We start from the raw sequence: 23,325 nt of genomic DNA, 5'->3' as shown, positions 1-23,325 counted from the left end.
ATGTATTTAGTTTAAATGAAGTCAGCAAAAAAAATGTTTATAATTTTATTAGGCCGTACAAGTAAGTCATGTGATGCCTACATCAGGTATTTTTAATTTTATTTGCAAATAAGGATTGGCTGGCTTTATTTTTCTTTTACATATATTATTCATCATCTATTTAAAACTGACTTGTTTTGAGAAATGTTCCTGAGTACGTTTTGGTACCAAAAAAAAAAAAAACAATTTCATCAAAAAGTTCTGATAAAGAACTCCATAATTATTCACGTAATTTGAACAAACAGTTTATGTTTAATAAAAACATTAAAATATCAAGCCTCCCATCTTTAAAATTAAAATATTCAATAATGGAATTCTGAACAGAACTTGTCGTTAATTTCTGGCTTTTTGCTACACTCACTTTATATACTGATTTATTAATGTATTTTTGTTACATTATTAAAAATTTCCATATGCAGACGATAGTTCTGCAATGTTCAAATACAGTTCAAATGCTGACGATAGTGATTTATTTTCATTTAAAGCAAAAAATTCAGAAAAGACTCATCTTCTACAAAAAAGATCTCAAAAAATTTTCGAGTGTCCGAATTATAGTGTGAATTACCAATTAACCCTTTTTGAATAAATTACTTTATTGTAAGGAGTATTTTGATGATATTTAATTTGTAATAAGCAGGAAAGCTTCATTTTAATAGAGAAAAAGCAGTGTATTACAAAAGCATCTGAAGTCTGTGTTTCGGTATTTAGTACAGGATATACACACGCACAACTTTCAAAAATACTGGTTTCAGAGAAAAATTTGATCTGCTGTATAATAAAATAAAAGATAAAAATAAGGTTCTCGGACCATTCCAATGTTATCTATTGTATCTTCTTCATTGTATTCTAATGCTGCATATCCGACACCTAAAACTGTAATTTATGTGTCTTTTATATGTTACTTTTTTCCCAACATCATTGTACATGTAAAATATTAGTGAAATATTATTTAAACCTTTTAATAAAAGTGAATAATTAAATATCTGTTTTATAGATTTGTTTTTAATTCCAAACCCTTTTAAGTATATGGTGTATGCTATCATTTTAGAACCCTGTAGTTTATTCAAAATAAAAGCGGAGTGTGGTGGGAAGGGAAAAGTCTGCTATCTAAATGATAAAGCTGAGGGAAATTGCGTTTGTCCTCCTCCGTTTAAAAATGAGGGTACCTGCAGTACATTGGGTGAGTTGTCTGTTTTTTAATTATAATGTTTTACTTGAACTGGTGTCTTTGTTTGTTGATTGTTTGGCTCAATTTTTGAAATTTTTTTCTGATCTCATTGACAAATTGGATTTTCTTAAAATATTTCTTGCATAGATATTTGCCTGAGAGTACATATTCCATAGGAATTAATTAAATGTACAGTACGAAAAAAAAAAGACAGTTCTCTCGTTCTACTGGTCGGACTGACGAAATTCAAACTGCGTTATTCATGTCTCGAAAGCGTAACTTAGGCTATATATTAGGTTTATACACAGCATTGTTTTAATATAGGTATTTTGATACGGACTTTTTCTGAAATGGCATGACAGTTTTTCCCATATTTAGATTCTACGACTCAAATTATGTCTAAATATTAAATTTGGTAAAATTTGGTGAAACATTTATCGAGAAATTCAAAAATTAATCTTGTCGCATTTTTTTCAGTTTGCGCCAAGAATAATTCTTTATATATGGCAACCTATTTTCCTTTCCCTTTTTGCAATGTGCATGAGCGGGGAAAAAGTTACATCGTTCCTGGTTCTGATAAGCAATATGCTTGTAGAGTTTAGGAAATTTTATTATTATATGTATTAATATAACCAATGCACTATTAATGTATATCGTATTAATATATCGAATGCGCCTTTTATGTTATGTATGTATTAATGTAGTGTATGTATGCATGCATTATTAATGTATAATGTATACAGTTATAAGTTGCATAATGTGCACTGGTACTGTTCTGCAATAAGTCTGCAGAGTTTTCGAAATTTTATTATTGTATACATTGACATATCGAGTGGACTATTAATGTATAATGTAGAACATCACTACTGTGGTAATTCAACGTATTAATGTTACCGTGAAAGAGCAAAATTGGAGAATGTCGACTTTCACCGGAGAATATCAACATTCACCAAATACGTCGGTGAAAGACCGAATGTTTCACTACATTCTTGTATATTCGGACCCTCACCGGTGTATGTCGACAATCACAGATATGCTCTGGTGAAAGTCGAAAAGAGAGGTCATAAAGTGCCATAATAGTTTAAGTTGTTGCAATAAATAAGATTTGAATCACATAATTTAGTAAGTTTTTTTATTACTGTTATTTTATTTTCTCATTTAGAACGTACTGTATAATTAAGTAAGTTTTTAACTTCTATTATTTTCCTTTCTCATTTTGAATGTATTGTGCGTTTTAGGTTCTCATGTTCTTAAATTCTTATTTCAAGTCTCAAGTGCGTTTATTGGCGACTGAATTACGGAGAAGAAAATATAATATTGTTATATGTTCAACATTCACCATTAGCACATGGTAAATGTCGACATTGACCTGTGTAAGTCAGAAATAAGAGTATTTGGAAAATATTTCGGACATACACCAAGAGACTATGTGAATGTTGACATTCACCGGTGAAAGTCGACATTCTCCCGATTTCGGTGTTTCACCGTAACATTAACACCACTTCCTAACGTAAAGTTTCTCTATATTGTTATATACTGTATAATAAGCATTGGTATTGTTCCGCAATACGCCGGTCTTCCCATCAGCCGCAGTTTGGCAATGCTGTTTTTCCGGAAAGCTGCGGGATCCAGGCGATACCCGAATAGTCAGTAAAAACCGACCGGATGTCCGCACCCTGCTCCTACCTGTCACCTGGCACATCGTTCCTACTTTCAAATAATTTTAACAAAGTGTCTAAACCACATTTGACGTTATTATCGCTTTCAACAAATATGCCAAATTTCAAAACGCGCCAATATATAAATTCGCGTATATCCTAAAAATATTTAATAAAAAACTCTTATTTTTTGCAGGTATGCTTAGAAATAAATCTACTTTAATATGGTGTTAAAAATTTTATAGATCATAATAGAAAAATGTTGGGCCTGGGTTCGAATCTCGGAGAAGGCGTGGTTGTAACTATCTGTCCCTCCACAGGAGCGATGGTGGCCCATTTATTAGGTGCCTTCATAATAAAGAGACCACCACATCTGGCCTTGTATAAATTAAAAGACTGAGTTACAATGTAACTGTTCACAATCTGTCATTGGAAAAAAAATAGAAAAATGTTTTCGAAAAATTTATAAAAGGTATTTAAAAATACAAATTTAAAAAATAAATTAGAAAAAAATGGACGCATTTTATTTGGAATAAACCTAAATTTGGAATTCTGGAAGAAGGAATCAAGTAAGTTTAATAAAAAAGTGATATTAATAAATATATATTAAATTCAATTGACAGTCAGGCGCTAACATGTTGAAAACTAGTTTTTTAAACCACTCCTGCGAATTTTAAAAAACTTGACAGTTTGGCATAATTTGAGTCGTAGAGTTAAAATATGGAAAAAAATTCTCATTTCATTTTAGAAAATGTCCAATTTTGTATCAAAATATCTATATTAGAATAATGTTATACATAAATCTGATATATATCCTAAGTCGCGGTTTCGAGACATGAAAAAAGCACGTTGAATTTTGTTAATCGGCTCAGTAGAATGGGAGATATAGAACTGTACCATAAGTAAGAATTGAAAATTCAGAAGTCTGTAAAAAGCCCTTTATTTTAAAATGGAATGAGATGAACATAGGGCAATCCTTTCGCTTACAAGTCTGCCAGCATTTATGGCGAGAAACTAGAAGTAGAAATTGAAATGTAAAGCTAAATTTAAATAATGAGATAGATTCGCAGGAGAAGAAGAGGAAGAATGAACTTGCTTGTTTACATTAGCTGTGCATAAGTCACGGGATCTCTGATGTCATCTGCATTTTCTGGTTACAAAAGCTATACATAAGTCACGTGATCAATGAGGTCATCAGAATGTATCTCATTAATAGCCAAAGTCTCCACGGGGCAAGTTAACGCGAAGCTGCCTCTGAATTCATCGGTGGAGAATTTAATTATCAGCAAGTATAATACAAGAGCCTTGAATTATTCTTTCCGAAGATTGGAACTCTTATTTTAGAATAGCAAACCTTTTAATGTGGCTTCACGAGGCAGAATACACTCTGTCTTAACAATCTTAAACCCTCACTTAAATACACGCGAACTTATCTGCGTTCTAGCAGGAAAACGTAAAGAAAAAATTATACTACAAATTTCAAAACATAACATAAAACTAGTTATTCAAATTAAAGAAACCTAATATGTTAACCAATAACAGCCTGATTAAATCTGAAAAAATTTAAAGTTTATAAGTTTTTGTCTCCCTCTTTTCCAGCATGCGTTCGTGCTCTAACGAAAGCACACTCGGCGCGTATTCGAGAGATCCAAGTTCGAGTCCCTTTAAGGGCAGTGACCATTTTTCACATCTCCTGCTTCAAAATAACTTAATGACTGTACAAAGCCTTTCGCTTTGCCGAATAGCAACATTCTAAAATCTCTTGTACGAGGAGGCAGATGTAAAATAGTTTTATTTTGTGTAGCATCAGTTAACCAAGTGCTGCAAATCTTTTTATTCTTCTCATCAGCCGGTTTCGCGATCATCATGGTCTCTAGTAATTTTAATTGTATTTTCAGTGATAATAAAACACCTCATTTGAGATGTAATAAATAAATTTTCATAAATTTAATTCTAATTTAATTGCTATATGTTAGTGATAGTTTCAGCTATATGTTATTTGTATTAGTTGGATCCCAAATTGCAGTCTAATTGTATAAACTGTTAAAACAATTGCAGTTACTGAATTACTTGTAACTGAAATTGTGGTGTAAAATGATTTTGTAAATGTATGAATTGTTTAGCGAATTTACTGCAGCTGCAATTACATTGCGATAAATTTATTAATAAGGTACATTCCGCTGTAGAGTCATTAGATTTTTTGAAGGTACATTAGCCTTTTTTAGAAGAGGAAGACACGAAATTTATGCAGTGCCCTCGCCGGGAATCGAACCCTGGACCTCTAGAATACGCGTCGAGTATTCTTTCAACTACAACAGGAAGGCATCCGGAATGTAAGGGGAAAATACCTTATACTGCAAGAGAAGAACAGGAACAAAGACCTTCTTTCTTTGCATTAGATATACATGCGTCACGTGAAATTCTCTCAAGTTATCTACACTGTTTGTTTACATTAGCTATACATAAATCACGTGATCTCTGAGATCATCGGAATGTATCTCACTGGCCAATAATTTATTAATAACCAGCTATCCTTATTAATATTGTTGGGTGAGTACGGGTTCGTTATGAATTGAATGCACAAACCCAATGAAAAATGAACAAAAATTTATTATTTTCACAACAAAAATGCTTAACTTTCTCTCAGATATTCGTGCAGTTTTACAATATCTCACAGTAGTTACCTTTTAACTATTCAAACGTTCAAAAGAAATTAATTCAAAACAGCTAGAGAAAGCTAATCCGCGAATTCGCTACAGTCAACAAGAGCAGTTTTCTAAGCAAACTCTTAAAACAACAACAGACTAACTAACTGAATGCCAATGCCAATGATTAAAAGTTACGGAGTACCTATGGTTCAAAACTACGTACCTAACTAACTGAATTGATATCTATGTGTCTATGTCTTATCACTTAGTAAGAGGCAATCGACCATTAACGGCCTTTACCAATATATTATACTTGACTTTTAAATGCTTGAGGAATCGAGTAAGTTGTATCCAATAATATGGAAGTACTTGTGCACATGCTGTGCTAGAACTCAGAGATTACTAGCGACGGAGGCTCCTGTGCGGCTGTCCGTAGAATAAGTAAACTTGAACAAATGAAGCGCTCGTGTGGCGCTATCTATTAGTAAGGATGAAAAGCATTTTAGTTGACTGGAGCTCTGGTTGTGCCATCTCTTGCAGGATGTATTGTAAGGCATTTTTAAAATTTCATAAAAATTATTCTTCTGATAAGCAATAATTGGAAAGTGGAATGATGAAATCCACAATTTGCAGTACATTGAAACGTTTCACAAGGATAAAGCTGAATTGAGAGGTTTTCCTCCTTTTTATAAGATTTGAAATCGAGCTCGAGAATTTTCTGGAATTTTCTCGAAATCAAAAAAAGAGATATTTTTTATTTAAATATTAAATGCACGCGCTCTTGTATTTTTAGTTTTCCGGCTTAGCTTTCTTTTAATAGTCGTCTCGCGCTGCACTGTACGGGGAATAAATCAATTTAATTTATAATTCTATTAACATTAGCTATTTAAATACCAAATACGTAACAATATCTTATATTTATCGTGCAGCCTTTAACAATTCCAGTCTCAAGACTTGAAACAATGTTTTATAATGTTTATATATAGAGAGGTGATTTCGCATTTTGATCAGTTTTGATACAGCAAAACAATTCCACTGTCTTTCTACAGTGTCATCCGCCACATACATTTACAGCTTCTTCGTTTCATAATTATATAAATTTAGTCACTGATGTTAATATATGGTACTCGTATAAGCAACGAGTAATGATGTACTGGTAGCTTTGTCCTGGTGGTGCTCGAATTCTTTCTTACATTGAGTTACAAACGAAGCTGAATTTCTTTTGTACATGTGGTAGCTAAAACATTGTTGTGATAATGCGTAGCAAGTAGAATGTATTTTTACATTTCCTTCAATTAAGTTCTGTTTTCCATTGTATGGAAAACCAGTTATGATCATAGATATTTTACTCAACTTTTCTTGAAACCATGATTTTATTTCTTTCTGTTCTCGTCTTGGTTAGCAAATTGTCGTTTTCTGTTATAGCGATTCAAATAAATCGATATTTCTTCTATATTGGTAAGAAATCTCTTTTCTCGTAATAATTAATTTTCGTAAAATATTCTAAAATTCAAGTTTTTTGCTCCGCGAATTATCTCAAAAAACATTTTTGCACATTTTCCGAAAACAACGAAACACACTTTAATTTTTTTTAAATTTATATCTTTATGTATTGTTTCATCCACAGCAAAAACGCAGGTGATATTTCCCGTTGAGTAGATAACGAGGCGTAACACGACCTTTACACAAACCACCAACTTTCAAATGCGATTTCCAAATTAGGAACCCGTTATATTATCTTCCCATTTATACACAATGTAGATGGCGTTACTCATGTCTGCTTTGTGAGCATGCAATGGAATGCTGATCTTTTTTGTATCTGTAAGAATTTGACATTTGCTAATACCACCTTCATGGTGTAACAGTTTTAATGACCACTAGTGTATTACAACATAGATGCAACATGCTTTGTCTGCTTAGAATATTCTGTAGCTGTAACCGGTAAGTAATTGACTCCAAAATATGAATACATATGGTATTACAAGAATGTAAAAGTATTCTGCAGAGAAAGAATTACTATAAAAATATTCATTGTGGATTCAAATATTCAACATGAGGAAAAAGCCTCATAACATGCATATTATACAAGCCACAAAAGTCATTTCAAACATTTATTTTTCATTGGCAAGTGTTAGGGATGAAATCAGAAAACGAAATTCCTTTTCAATAAAACACAAGCTTTCAGGAAATGACTACTTGCTTTAGGAAAATTAGAAAACTAGCTAGTTAGCCTCGTAAAAGAATCAGTTTATTCAAGATAATATTTATGGTTGTTTTCGAATAGTCAGTTCTGGAACAGATGACGTGGTTGCTCTTGATAGTGATGGGCTGATTCCAATAGTGAACACGCAATATCTCTTCAATTAGATATCCCGTAATAAAGTAGGGATAGCGTTGCAAAAATTAGTGTTTCTTTATAAGTATACTAAATCAGCCACAATCAACAGCTGCGTGACGGCGACCAGAACGTTTTTCGCAAAACTTTCCAAGCGAGAATGGATGTTTATATGTTGTGATCGAGGAACATACCTTTACGGAATGGGGTTTACTTGTACCTGAACAGCAACACTCAGAAATGTTGCGTTTTGTCAAAGGAAACCTCACATGTTTTTCTGGACATCTGGGCACTAGAGACGCCTAAAGTCGTAGTCTAGTGTGGAATTACTTCAGTATGCATCTTCTAAACCATTCTTCTTTGAAGAACATAATTGCTAATAGTCCCATAAAAGTTAACAGATATAGCATGCTGCAGATATTTTTTCTTATTTACCTTTTCAACACCGATGCCCAATGTCTGCCACTTTTCTATAAGACTATGTTTTCGCATCCGTAATTTGGATTTTGCATACAACAACTTTTGTTCACACATTTAATCAATTAGCATGGCCCTTCTTGTCAGGCCACCACATATTCCGAACCTCAATTCCTATGATTTCTGGCTGTGAAGTGACTTAATGAACATTATTTATCGTAGAAGTATTGCAACTTGAACAGAATCAAAAGATTATATTTCAATACAATTACGAAGTATCCCTGAGAATCCTGTGTGAACACTGTTCATCACCTTCAAATTTTATCTTCTTCTTCTACTTCAACAGAGAACGCATAGAACAAAAGCTGTCTATAAGTTACAGAAGCCTTATTGTAAGAATCATGTATGTTACTCTATAGTTCATGCGTTTCATTCGTAATGCTTGTAAATGATATTGTGAATGTTAAATTGTCTTCTGTAAGTTTGCTGCATTTGTTTAATAGGCTTCTTTTTCTTTGTTTTAAGGGATAGCCTCTTTTCCCACAGAACAGTTTTCCGTATGCATTGATTACTATACCTGCAAATTTACGCATCCGTTCAATTAACGGGTGCAGCTGTAGAATGGTATAATAGGCCAACTTTAATTGCGATCTTCATATATTTGAATGCTCTCCTGTCTTTTTATACGTTTTCCAAATAAATTGTTGCTTAATTTTGCATTTTGAAAATAATTTTATGAAAGTGTACTTTTTAGATCTGTATGTTATGATTTAGGTTCTTTTTGCGATGATAATGATTAACATTTTTACTATATATTTTAGAATATCTTTATATATTATTTTATTATTTTAGGTGAATATGTCCATAAGTTACAGAATGTACGTGTCTTAAAAAAGAGATATATCAAGTCTGAATCTGTTATCGATATTATATCGTTGACAAAAGATATCCAGGAAAGTGTAAGTATTAAACAAATGTATAACAATTAAACTGAATTCTGTAAAATTATTTTTTTTCTTCACATAATCCTACTCATTAAAAATTCAGGGTGTCCCATAAATTTGAATATATTTAAAATAATCACATAGCTTCAGAAAACAATTTGGTGAATAAGAGTGCTGCATGACCTTCATACTTTTTTTTACAAATGGATGGGGAAAAGGAAGCACCATGAAGAAAGTGTCTGATTATATGGAAATTAATTATGCATAAAGCACATACGCAATTGCATATTAGATTGTTCAAATCAGTAACTGGTGAAACTCCATTGGTAGCGATGCGTGTTTGTAAACATCTAAGTAAGGGATGATAAACATTCCTATTCTTATTCTGCGATATAATTCTACCAGGCGCTTCTTAATTGTTGCTCTATATCTGCGATATTTTTGGTGACATGGAAAAGGCTGTAGTAGGTTAGGTAGAGGACAATGATGATGTCGGGGCAGTTCGGGTCTGTTCTACAGTCATCCTATCTTACCTCGCATGCGTGTACCTTCGCCTTCCAAAGCCTTGACTCTGCTGATGAGTACTTTCTGCAACCATTGTTGCCAGCAGCTTTGCACAGTCATGTCCATACGGTGAATGTGACGACCTTGTTGGTTGGTATGACTAGTCTCTTTCAAGCATCCCTACTATGCGTCCACGGTCGAAAGCGTCTAGTTGTCTTCAATAATACCGTTACGGCGACAACGAGAAAAGGTAAATGGTTCGCAATTGCGCCTTTTTTATACGATGCGCAGTAGAAACGTCCGCTATGATCGAAGTTAAAATTTATTGCCCTCGAAAATTTAATCGTTTGCACACAACATTCCGGAGATTATCGGAATTTTTTTCTGTGCTTCTTTTATTTATTTATTTATTTATATTTTATTTTATTTTATTTTTCTGCAAACGAGTATATTTATGAAAAATTTTAATTTATGAAAAACACTTTATACTTCTTCCCTTACAGAAAAGTATCTTTTAATTCAAATTTTCACGTATAGATGGCGTTCTTCGTATCACACTGTAAAAAGGAACGATAAAAATTAAAATTACACTGTATTTGTTTTGTTTGCATTTGCGAGCATATTCGGCCACTACTAATAATGCAACCGTCCAGTGTAAGCTTTCAGTTGCACATCTTCTTTTAAAAGATTTACGTATTCACATGTTCGCGATGTAAAAGATATAACGGCATCATATAGTGTCAATTAAATCTAAAATATACATAACACCAAAATATCTCTTCTCGGCATTAAATCTTTAAAACAAGCCTCAATCTAATTCCCCAGTTATTAATTTTATATGGTTATTCAAAATGTGTCCGAATTTGTGAGACACATTTTGTGCAGACTGCATCTAAAAAGTTTAAAAATGAAGTTCGTAGGAAGAAACGGCATTCTTACTTCTTAGCCTGTTGCAGCTCCCTTTACGTATAGTATTATTTTGTTTTTGCGAAGTTTAGTTTCTCTAGACTGGCAACAAGAAAAACGTAAATAAAAAAGTTCGCTCTGGTGTTGTAACTCTAAAGTCTTCTTTTAGAATTATGAATTTAAAAATATGCTTAATCTATTCTGGCATTTTCATAAATTTAAGTTATTAAATTATCTCATGTATTGACTGAGCATAGCGTACACAACAGGCCTTCAATATACGATCCGTGTTAATTTATGCCGTGCTTGGTACATTCATGTAAGTTTGCATATATTCGCTTGATTCATTTGTACAACTCATCTTTGAAATAATGTTCAAGTCTCTGGTTACAGTTTTCTGAATTTTTTCAATGTTATTAAAATAATGGTTGTGGAGATGACATTTTGCTAACAGGGATAAGAAAATAGTTTGCAGGTGCAAAATCTGGGGAATGAAGAAATAATTGCGAAATACTTTACTTGTTTTGCTGAAAACTGCTTGATTGAACGTGAAATTATGCGACGGCATATTGTTTTGCAGCACTAATAAGACATTTGATTGAGATGTTTTCTCACTTAACTTGCCGAATTCTTTTCGAACGTCTGACAAATTATTTGGGAATTTTCTCTTCCTGTCCAAAAAAATCATCAACATGGTTTTCACCCAAAGTTTCTATGGCCGAGTGGTAAAGTTGCTGAAAACTGGTAATTTGAGCTGGTTCCTATTTCAGGTGAAGAGGCTGACTGCTTAGGTGTTTTTGTGGTTTTTCCTCATGCGTAACGTGGATGCGAATGAGTTTACCTTAGAAAATCTCCCTGAAGGCCCCTCATCCTTTAAGCAGATAGCTCGCTCGTGTTTTGTCAAATAAACCAAAACTAAACCAAATGTGCCTGTGCTGAACCTTCCCTAACCCAAGCAGACGAGTACCATTTTGGGTTGGGAGCATGCCCAAAAACCAAGTTTATTCTCCAGTAACAGTTTATTTCTTCAAAACTCAGGAGTTACATATGTCACCTGGATCAAATGAAGACATGAAGAAGTTCGATAGTTTGTACTATCAATGCTTAAGGGATAAAACGAAAACGAAGTTTTCTTTTTTCAAGAGCTCCCAAGAGAATTCTGTGAGCAGCATCTTTGCTGTTATTAAATTCTTCAACTATAGTTCAAAGAGACTGGCGTCAGTTTTTAACTTCCGAAACTTTTTGGTGTTCTCATCCATTCAAGATTACAAAAGGTGGATAAATTCTGTTTCATTATCAATAGCTTCGCAAATCCTTGGCAAAAATCATCCATATGTTAATCCTTTATTTCTCTTTAATTTATACAATATTTTATATATCTCCCTTTCTGTTTCCTCTTGTCAGCAAAACTTTATTACCGTTCTTTATTAAGTTTTTGAATCAGTGACAGCAGACATTCAACAGGTGACAGCAGTTATTCTGTTTGTAAGCAGGTGACATTTTAGAAAAAGCAAGTTGGGATGCCATAGTAATAAATGCTGTTAATTATCATTTCAATTCACATTTTTCATCAATCCGTTCAAAAGAAATAAGTTTCAAATTGCAAATATAACTCTATACTTTAAACGTTAATTGTGGAATACTTCTTTGACCAGTTAGCTGTGATTGACGAGTATACTCGTGCTTATATTATATTAATGAAATTGAAAGATAAGAGGGAGGTTTATTTAGTAAGTACTGTACATAATGACAACGTAATAGAAACAGAGAAAAGAAAAATAATAACAAGGAAACTGTAGCTAGTGATTGATTATAATAAAAAAATGGGTGGAGTGGATATGAGCGATGGAATTATCATAGCGTACTCCACAGCAAGAAAACGACTCAAAAAGTAATACAAAAAGATATTTCTCCATTTTAGACATTATTGTCTGAATGCATTCATATTATATATATAAAAAAAAAAGAATGGAATATTATCGCGTATCAACTTTTTGCTCAAATTTATTGAAGACACTTTTGCGACGTATCCAATTGAAAGAAATAAATTGATACAAACTCGGCTATTTAGACCTAATATAAGCCAATTAGGCGGGAATCATGTTCCGGATTATATACCCGGAACATCTTAAAAAAACAACCCTACGCAAAGATGCTCGCATTGCTACAAACGTAAGATCAGGAAGGAATCGCGTTACTGGTCTTCTGTTTGCTAAGTCCCATTGTGGATACTACCCAGTTTCGCTGAATATCACTCCACAGCAGGAATTTAAAGTTTTACTTTTATATGTATAATATTTAATTTAATTTAATTTATTGCGTTTTTAGTTTAATATGTATGTAATATATATTTACATTAACCAAATAAGTAAATATTAGTAATAAAATTTTCAATTTTATAAAATACACCCATCTTTTTCATCCAAAATCTTACCAGCGCAACTTACTCTGTGATTGACGAATATACTTGTGATGGCTCTTCTGGCGACACAAAACGGTGCGCAGTCTTAAACGAGAGCGCCACAGTTAACTGGTTAAAAAGTACGTTGCTTCTATAGGTTATTCTATGTTTTAATTAATTCAGTGTGTCATTATATAAGCATAAGGTGATGATGAGTAGATGTAGATGGGGATACCAGAATTTCACCATTAGTAGTATAGATATAACAGTGTCCAGATCATACACCATTGGCCGCATTAACTGCGTAGCTCCGGCTAAATATTGATGGAGAACACCCGGGGTACGAATCCAAAAGTTTCTCAATCCTCTTCAGCTACTACCAAAGAACACGAGAGAACTTTTGCCTCTGCAGTATTTAATGTGTCGCTATGCCGCTTAGGCATTATACACTTACAAGCCTCCATGCCTTCTCCGTGACTCGAACTGGATACAAAAACGTGACAGTCAGCATCCCTAACCTTTATACCGACCTTCTAATGCATAAAAGGAAACTTGTGCTTTTCCGTATCCTCCCTGTCGTGTTACTTCTGAATGTTTCAACTTCATTATCTTGATTAAGATTCGTTCACAGTAACTCATTAATGTTTGGAAAACACATTTGTGGGGGAACATGAGAGAGAATTTTAGCTACAGTATTTTTATACGCTATAAAAATACATCATTTTTAGTTTAAAACTCCAGTAAATTCCCGCTAACTCTTTGTATTTTTATACGCTATTTATATACTCGCGTATTTTTATACGCTATAAAAATACATCATTTTTAGTTTAAAACTCCAGTAAATTCCCGCTAACTCTTTGTATTTTTATACGCTATTTATATACTCGCGTATTTTTATACGCTATAAAAATACATCATTTTTAGTTTAAAACTCCAGTAAATTCCCGCTAACTCTTTGTATTTTTATACGCTATTTATATACTCGCGTATTTTTATACGCTATAAAAATACATCATTTTTAGTTTAAAACTCCAGTAAATTCCCGCTAACTCTTTGAAGCTTAACTTGCCTTCGAACTAGATCCAAATGCCCGTCAAGTACATTGTATCTCTTTTTTTTTCTACGTTGCTATATCCGATGGTGCATTTTTCAATTTTGAAACGGTTTGTCCAAAGTTTTTTTTTTTCCCTGAATTGAAATAAATTTATGAATCTCTCATTTTTTCAAATCTTTTTTAAGTTTATTTTTTCCCTTTCAAGGTAATAAATTATTAAATTTTCTCCCTTTTTCCCGTATGTATTCGTGGTGTAACGGTAGCTCACTCGGAGCGTATTCGAAAGGTCTAGGTTCGAGTCCTGGAGAAGGCATTGCTCCTTTTTCATGTCTCCTTCTTTAAAAAACTTAATGACTCCCCGGTGTTGCTCAAACTAAAAGGTGGTGGGTGATGATTCTTCACTACCAGGATTTAGGTACTAGGTCTCCTAATTCCCAGTAGCCTTGTAAAATGGGATGTACATAAGGTATGAATTGTAAAAATTGGAGATTCCCTTCAGACGCGAGTGTCCCTATAGCACCTACACACGAGTGTCCCTATTCCACCTACATACGAGTGTCCCTATAGCTCAAAAGAAGGGGCCCCGTCAAGGAAGTATAAGGTATTCACTCACTCCTTTCTGCATTTATTTGTGGTGTAAAGGTAGCACACTCAGCGCGTATTCAAGAAGTCCGAGTCTCGGCGAGGGGCATTGCTCATTTTCATGACTCTTGCTTCAAAAAATTTCTAATAACCTCTACCAGCTGAAAGAAATATTATTCTTCAATTTATTTCTGCGCAACTATATATGACTAAATATCTTAAGAAATATCTATAGCGGATACATTCCTTCAGGTTCATTAAACTAATTTTTTCAAACGATCTCAGTTTATTAAAGGTTATTTGTTTAACGAATTATTTCATTTTAATTTTATTATTTATTTAATTTTCTATTATATTGTTACGTTATTTTCTTCCTTCATGTTCGTATGGGGTTCGTGTGGATTTGGAGTAAATAACGACGACACTTGATGAAGTATCGAAACACACTTTATTTAGCCAATATTAATCAGGGCAGCTCCAAAGTCACTTTTTACAGTCGTCGAAGATCTGCTATAAACAAGCTGACACAATCAGCGACACAACTTTCAGTTTATCAAGCTATCACGGTGGAGACAGCTCGCGTTGCACTCGACGACACATAGAGCACAGCTCCCTACTCTTCGGTTCAGTCGTTCCCGGAGCTTAACACACTCTCTCGACGATGCACTAACTGCTATACACTCAGAGACTCTTCGATCCACTCGACGACCCACTCGGCACTCGCTGCCCGGCTGTCCATCGACTCCGCACGGACTAACTTGAGACACACACACGCACACACACACTGACTGACTGCGGACCAGCAGGGTTTATATAGCTTTCGGCTTGTGTTCAAGAGCATTCTGGGCTAAACCGGTTAGAATTCGTTCTAGAAGGTTCTCCATCCGTCCATTTCATATCGCCAATTTTTTCGTCAAATGGGCGATTTCTCGCCAAATGTGGCAACAATGCTTGCCTTGCCATTTTATGGCAACCCTAAAACTGCTTTGAGGGGAAGCCATCTTACCGTGCCTGTACATTTCGTAACACTATAAATCTTAATTTAAAGGAATTTTATTTAGCTTAATACCAATGTTTCAGTATAGAGATAAACATAAACTTGAAATTACAGATTATTTAAACTTATCTTATGAGTGTAAAGAATTTTATTTTACGATTAAACTGAAAATGATTCTCTCGTGGCAACTACTTTTACTGAAAAAAATTAAAGTAATTTTATTCTCAAATAAATTTAGTGCTATTAATGCATTTCACAAAATAAACATAAATAGTTAAATATTAGGATCTAGCCTTAACAGAACGGCATGATTTGTCTTAGGAATTTCTTTTTTGTGTTTGGATTTATTTCTCTAATATTTTCTTTTCCTTAGCAAATTTACTCTTAAAAAATATCCCCGGTTGTTATTGTCACAGAAAAATAAGAGGAACGGAATGCTAAAATAAACTTTTTGTTAAAGAATGAGATTAGGAATTATTTGAGTCGACGTAAGACGACTAGATTCTCACGCAAGTTGCCTGGATAAATGTGAGACTCCTGATTTATGTATTTTATACCGCAGAGCCGAGACCGTGATAGTACGGATCTCAGCCAATAAAGATGCGACCCCGAAGAGGAAAGCTACCTAAAGATGTATTGGAATCATAAAGCTTTGAAGGTTAGAAAAGATGCTTATCCGCAGAACACCTTGCATAAAAAATAGAACAGTTCTATATCTCCCGTTCTACTGTTCCGATTGTCGAAATTTAACTTGCGTTTTCCAGGTCTCCAAAGCGCGACTTAGGATATATATTAGATTTATATACATCATTGTTATAACATGGGTATTTTGATACAAAATCGGACTTTTTCTGTAATAACATGCCAATGTTTTTCCATATTTTAATTCTACGAATCAGTTTATGCCAAAGTGGCAAGTTTTGTAAAATTCGCACGAGCAGCTTTTAAAAAATTTTACCTCTTACATGATAATTGCATTTAGTATACATTTATTAATATCTCATTTTTGTTAAAGTTATTTGATACTTCCTTTTACATTTAGAAATTTACGGTTATGTTCATTCCAAATAAAATTCAACCATTTTTTTATAATTCATTTTTAAAATTTATATTTTTAAATAATTTTTATAAATTTTTCGGAAAAAATTTTAAATTATAACCTATAAAATTTTTAGCATCATCTTAAATTAGATGCATTTCTAAGCATACCTGCAAAAAATTAGAGTTTCATATTCAAAATTTCCTATGATATGCGTGAATTTATATATTGGTGCCTTTTGAAATTTTGCACATTCGTTATAAGCGATAATTACGCCAAATCTGGCTTACGCAATTTGTTAAAATTATTTGAAAGTACGAAGGATGACCTTTTTTTCCGTTCATGTGGAATGAAAGAAAAGGAAATAAAAATAGGTGTCCATAAATTAAGAAGTTGGCGCAAAATGAAAAAAATGTGCCAAGATAATTTTTTTTAATTTCTCCCTAAATTTCTCACTAAAAATTACAAAATTTAATATGAAGGCGTAATCTGAGCCGTAGAATCGAAATATGGAAGAAAATGATATATTTTCTGTCAAAAATAAATATTTTGAAAATAAAATTTTAATGCTTAAATCCAATTTTTTCCCATAGATGAAGACAATGTACATGAATCTGAAAGACGCTTACCTTTACAACCACCGGTAAGTTAATTTTATATTTTTTTTTTATTTTCCTCTGGATGAAAATATTAAATTCTTTATAATGTTAAACTTTGTGCTATTTAATCAAATCAGAAAAGGACAGCTTTCAAAATATATTTTTATGTTTTGATGGAACAACTCATAATTAACAAATATTTATTTAAAAATTTATTATAAATTAATTATTATCATTAATGAATAATTACTTCTAAATTTATTATTTATAAGATAATAAATTATTAGTTTGGTTTCGTGAACAAGTAGCTGCATATGTCGTTTTTCTGAAAGCAAGCGAAGTTTTCACTCTTACTAAATAATAATTGAAAGAGAGAGAATTTTTTAAGAACAACCTAGTCAATTGAGAGATATTTTTATGAATATTCAGTAAGATGCTTTATTTGTATTATAGTGATGATTTTAACACAATAAAAAGAAATTTATATAAAGTATTTTCTAATATCTTCCTCAAAAATATTATTTAATCTTAGTAGTATGATAAACATTATCCTATGAACCTAATTTTTCACAACTTACTTCCTAATCATTTTATTTTCAGCAAGAAATGTATTATTATTTTGCCATTTATAACTTTTTAAATATATAATTACATTGTTTAGTAAAAAAAGCACGCTCCCTATTCAATATTTGATTTCTCAAACCTGAAAAATATATGATTCCTTCTTCACATATTTCTGTGAGGATTAAAGCAAATACTTTATTGAAAATATTTGTAGCTTAGTTCTTCTATCAGATGCGTATTGGAATTCAAAATTAATAAAATTTACATTAATTCGAAAATAACTAAAAACAATAGCTACTGTACAACTATTATGGAGTGGGACGAATATTCATTTTTAATCATCTTTCATACCTATTGTTACGAAATGCCCAGCCGCGGTAACTTTCCCGCCGGGCAGGTTTAGGATTGCCAGAAAATGGTCAGGGAAAGACAAGGTTGCCATATTTGGCGCGAAATCGCCCATTTAGTGACAAAATTTGGGATAATCCATAAACGGAAAAGAACATTCTAGAGCGAATCCTTATCGGTTTACCCCAGAATGTTCTCGAAGGCAGGTCAAAAGCTATATAAATCCTGTCTGTACGTGGAATAGTAGTGTATCGTCGAGTTTTATCTTGAGTGTGTTGAGCTCCGAGAGCGATCGACCGAGTCGGGAGCTGTAGTTTAGTGTTTTGCTGTGAAACTGTCTTCACCGTTATAGTCTGAAGTCCTGATAGTCTGAAAGCTGTGTTGCTAATTGTTTCAGCGTATTTGACGTCATTTTACGACGACTGAAGCGGGTCTTTGGAAATATATTCTGTAATATTGATGAATAAATTGTGTTTTGATTCTTTTTAGGTGTTGTCATCAATCACTCCAAATCTACGAACCCGCAGAACGCAAAAATATACACGTGCGGCTTTACTTAATCAAAAAATGCTACTTAGTCCAGTAATCCCAATAGACATGAAGTAAACTATCGCTATGTCTGAAGTAACTGAAAGTCGTGAGAAGATTTAAAATAACCTTTTTATTTGAACAGAATTTATACATAAACGCTCTGTCTTGTGCTGACAGTATCAGCCACAACTCGTGGTAACAGAATTAAACAGAACAGTGAAATTTAAATTAAACGTCCAAATGTAGTCAGACCACTCAATTTAATATCACTTCAACCTGGCTCAGTAATTCTATACGAGCGTCAAAATCTGGGTTTCAGCAGCGGTATTACGCAAAGCCGAATAAATACAACTATCAGAGCTGGCAGGAAACTAACACGTAGCGTGCATCCGAAGCTAGAAACACGTTCTGTCTTACTCCAAAAACCTCAGTTAATATTGGCTATCTCATTTGCATTCGTGTCAGGAATACGGAAAAGAAACGTTAAAGTTCAAATTCAAATCGTAATAACTGGTTAATTTAAAAACATAACCTTATATGCAGAATAAATTTTAAAGACAATTATATCCTGATGATTTCGTACAAGTCTCGTCTTTTCCCACATTTTGTGACTTATAAGATTTGTTTCACTGCAAATATGCTGAAAACTTTTGTACGAGAAATATTTATTATTGATAACAATCGGATATCGAAAAGATAAAGTGAAAGCATGTCTCAAGTGTTTCTGTAGATAAATATCTATGTAAATAATTGTTTACTGCAGCAGCAATATCGATCGAGTCGATAATAATTTATAAAGAAATATCACTGTCATACTCGAAGGCGTATGTACGTACTGATATGAATGTTTCGGCACAATGTTCCACGTGGAGATGTGGACAAATAACATCTATCACACGACTGAGTATGCAAAATGGATACGTCTGCAGTGGGAAAGTCCTGCTTTATTTGTCAAATTCCTTTAGTAAATCCTACAACAACTGAAACTTGCCTGGATTGAATTTGACCCTCACTTGCAAATATTTCCAAATTCTGTGCTGTCTGAAACTGAAAATTATTCCTTTTTGTTGACATCCTCAGACTTACGCCACAGATACATTAATCTTTTTATTTGAGGACGTTAAGTCAACGAACGTTTCTTTTTTGCATAAGCTGTTCGTAAAGTTTGTTACCTATCATAGGTAGATTTCTAGCTCAGTGAGTTTTTCGAATTTGATCGAAATTTGCATTGCACGTGGTAACTAATTATCTTTTATTGAATTCTAAAACAAGAAATACCTTTCCCATTGCATTCATGGAGATTTTATCTTCTGAATCGGGTGAAGCCGCTCCTACTGCTTACAAAACACATTAAATGTTGGTGAAAAAATTCCTTATTGTCCGCACAATATCTCGTCATCACCAAGTTTTATCGCGATATCTTTCAGCGCATTTTCCGTCTAAGTTTCTGAAAAAGTATATTTTTTTTGTAATAACTTGCAATTTGAAGATACTTAAATTACTGTCGAAACATTGAACTAAGACGTAAAAGAATGACATTTCTATCAGTAGATTTCCTTTAAATCACAACTGTCATTCGAATGTCCAGACAGAACCTATGTCTAAAGACCATTAGAACCTATGTCTGAAGACTAAATTTGTACAAACGAGTTCAGAATAAAAAGTTATACAAGTTTATAATCTATGTAACTTTAAGCTAATGTCCATCTGAATTTGAAGCAGAGAACATAACAGTTGCCAACAACAATTGACTTAAGTAATGTTTAATGATGCATTGGTATTTAACAATGATCAGGAGCTCAGGTTGTTTCCCTGTCTATAACTGTAAAGAATATAAAAGTAATTAATATATGTCACAAAAGAGAAAACCAATCACACATCATTTTAAGCATCGATTTTTAGCTGCTTGGGGTAGATGGAGGGAACATTACACCAGAGAGGGAGGCTTCCAAACCTGTGCACTTTCAAGCCCTTAAGACGATTAATTGCGCCATCTACTTCACAGGTGCCAGTTGACAGCAAGACTGGACACCTAGAAGGCTTTCAAAGACTAATCGGGTATAGTCTGGAACCTGCATCCATCCAGACCATAGCATAGTGACATAACATGTTTACAACATAAAATACCGAACGTAACATTACCTACACGACCAGTGGGCATTGCATGGCGACATAACATAGCTCAGCATAGACATGACATGGCATAGCATTGCGACATGACATAGCATAGAATATAGACATTGCATAACGACATAACAGACTGACATAATATGTTTACAACATTAAATACACAACGTATTAACGACGGTGTAATGTAACCTACACGACAGGTGGGCATAGTGTAGCGATATAACATAGTTAAACATATATAATACATAGCATAGTATTGTAACAAAACACAGCATGGCATGTGGACATACGGCAATACATACGACTTATGGACATACGGCAGAGAGACATAATACACTGAGGTCACATATTTACAACATTAAATACAAAGTGTGGCATAACCTACACGACAGGTGGACTTTGCATGACGATATATAGCGTATCATAGACATAATTTGACACAGCATTGCGATATGACATGTCACAGCATAATATAGGGACATAACATATTTACAGCATTAAATACACAACGTAACTTAACCTACTCGAAAGGTGGACATAGCCGGTCCAAGGAGGCATAACCTACGGTCAGCCCACGGGGGGGAGACAAATTGCTCACAGTGAAAGTCGTTAATACGAAGTCAATGGCGATCAGGCTACGGCCGGTCATCCACAAAGAGAACTAATTCAGGTCAAACACTGTCCCCCAATGTGGACTAAGCGAAGTTAAACCTCAAACCTATAAGGGCATTCTAATCATGCAGCGTCCGCACAACCAAGGGGCAAACAAGATAGCACCAGCATGATCCCTGAGGAGCTTGAATGTACAACCGATGATGATTCTAATCATTACGAAGACTGATTAGACTATGAAAACCCCAAGGGTCGAGTCTTCCTTAATACAGGTTTTCTCCAGAATGCCAGGTGTGGCTACCAGTCGTGCCCGGGGTGGTGGGAAAGTCTTTTCCGCTAGCATCAACAACTGGAATAGTAGTACTCTATTATTCTTGAAGATCTGTTCATTTAATAGCCATGGAGTTATTTCAAAACTATCGGTGATTTTTTGATTTAAATCAAACTAATACAAAGCACACATTAAAATCAACAACTTTTATTTATCCATAACTAATGAGTTACGATTTAAAAGGAAATACACATGTAAAAATTGTCGAATACTTGTTAACATTAAACTTGTGCTAGTAAATCAAGTGATTTTCTGTTTTACTGTATTGAATATAAAAATAATTTTTAATATATGTACAACTACCAAAGGTTATAAACATCTAAATCTGATCTTTGTTTGATGGTCTGTAGCAGTGGTTCGCTTACCGTCTAGAACAGTCCGGTAATTTCAACTTTTTTTTTCTGTAAAGTTAGTTTGACAAACCATGCTAAATGAACTTACCTCTCCCTGCACCTTTTAACAATTGTAATTGCCATGGAGTTTTAAGTATTATAACAGCATTAAGTATAAGTATTAGAACATTGCATAATACTAATAAGAAATATGCCGTCCAGTCGTTATAGTAGTCATTGACCCTGACTGCCGTGACGATAGGCTCGTGTTCGAATCCTGGAGAGGCACGTTCCTTTCCTTTTTCCACTATTTCCGTGTGTAGCTTGCAGACAGCAAGCTGTATACCGGCTGTCTTGGATTATTATAGACACTGCAAGTATAGGAAATGCAGGAGTGTTGCCGGAGGACAAGATGCAACGAGAAACAGGGCGTGACTACTTTGTCAACTGAGGCTGTAGAAGCATCTGGTAGGCTGGAGAGATGCTGGTCCGAGTTTCAGAAACCGTGTGAATTTTTACAAATATTCAGTCCATAAAATCATCAAAGTGCATTTTTCTCACAATTAAAAAGACGATTATATACAAAAGATTAATAAGTAATTTTGAAGTTAAAAATATGCAGGCAGTCCATCAGAAGCAGTCAAAGATATATCTCAGTAGAAGTCTTCGGATTGGCTATTGAGATGAGTATGCAAAAATCATGAAAAATTTGCTATTTACAAAATATTCGAATGCAAAAACATAGTTTTCCAGTATACTAAAAGTTGAAATAAATAAAACAAAATAATTTTGAAGCAAATAGGAGCAATAAGAGTTCTACAATTGGCAGTAGAAAACTTGAGTTCGTAGTCACGTAGGAAGGCCGTCCGTTTATAGGGGGCAACGTTGGCCACCTGTTAGGGGGGCTTCCATAATGAAATGGCTACCCCTTCCGGCCCTTGTAGTGGCGCAAGGCTAATGGCTATTAAATAAAGCTCCCGGCCAATTAAAAAAACTATTCAGGAAATTATCATTTAGCTGTCATTTAGCTGTGACTTTTTTTAAATCAATGGTAATGTTCATATACTTGAAACTTATCTGATAAGTCATGTCTCGAAAGCAAGATCATCTAGAAAATTATATAGTCAGCCAAATTTAATTATGCCAAAATAAAGCATGCAAATTATCTTAATTTTATATAAGAAAT

The 23,325-nt window shown here is 33.7% G+C and overlaps 1 protein-coding gene across 1 annotated transcript in view; it reads left to right on the top strand.

The window, feature by feature from the left end:
- The window catches only part of LOC118190411 (uncharacterized), a 161,034-nt gene that overhangs the window by 115,391 nt on the left and 22,318 nt on the right, over positions 1 to 23,325 (top strand). The window contains exons 16-18 of the mRNA XM_085827050.1: positions 1,088 to 1,219; positions 9,118 to 9,224; positions 17,286 to 17,335. Coding sequence (XP_085683176.1) covers positions 1,088 to 1,219; positions 9,118 to 9,224; positions 17,286 to 17,335 — 289 coding nt within the window. The remainder of the gene's footprint in view (positions 1 to 1,087; positions 1,220 to 9,117; positions 9,225 to 17,285; positions 17,336 to 23,325) is intronic.

This window comes from Stegodyphus dumicola, chromosome 11 (genome assembly GCF_044657685.1).
Source record: "Stegodyphus dumicola isolate Sdum_Otavi_A_Nest chromosome 11, ASM4465768v1".
Classification (NCBI taxonomy): domain Eukaryota; kingdom Metazoa; phylum Arthropoda; class Arachnida; order Araneae; family Eresidae; genus Stegodyphus; species Stegodyphus dumicola.
This window is presented reverse-complemented; position numbering and strand designations above follow the sequence as displayed.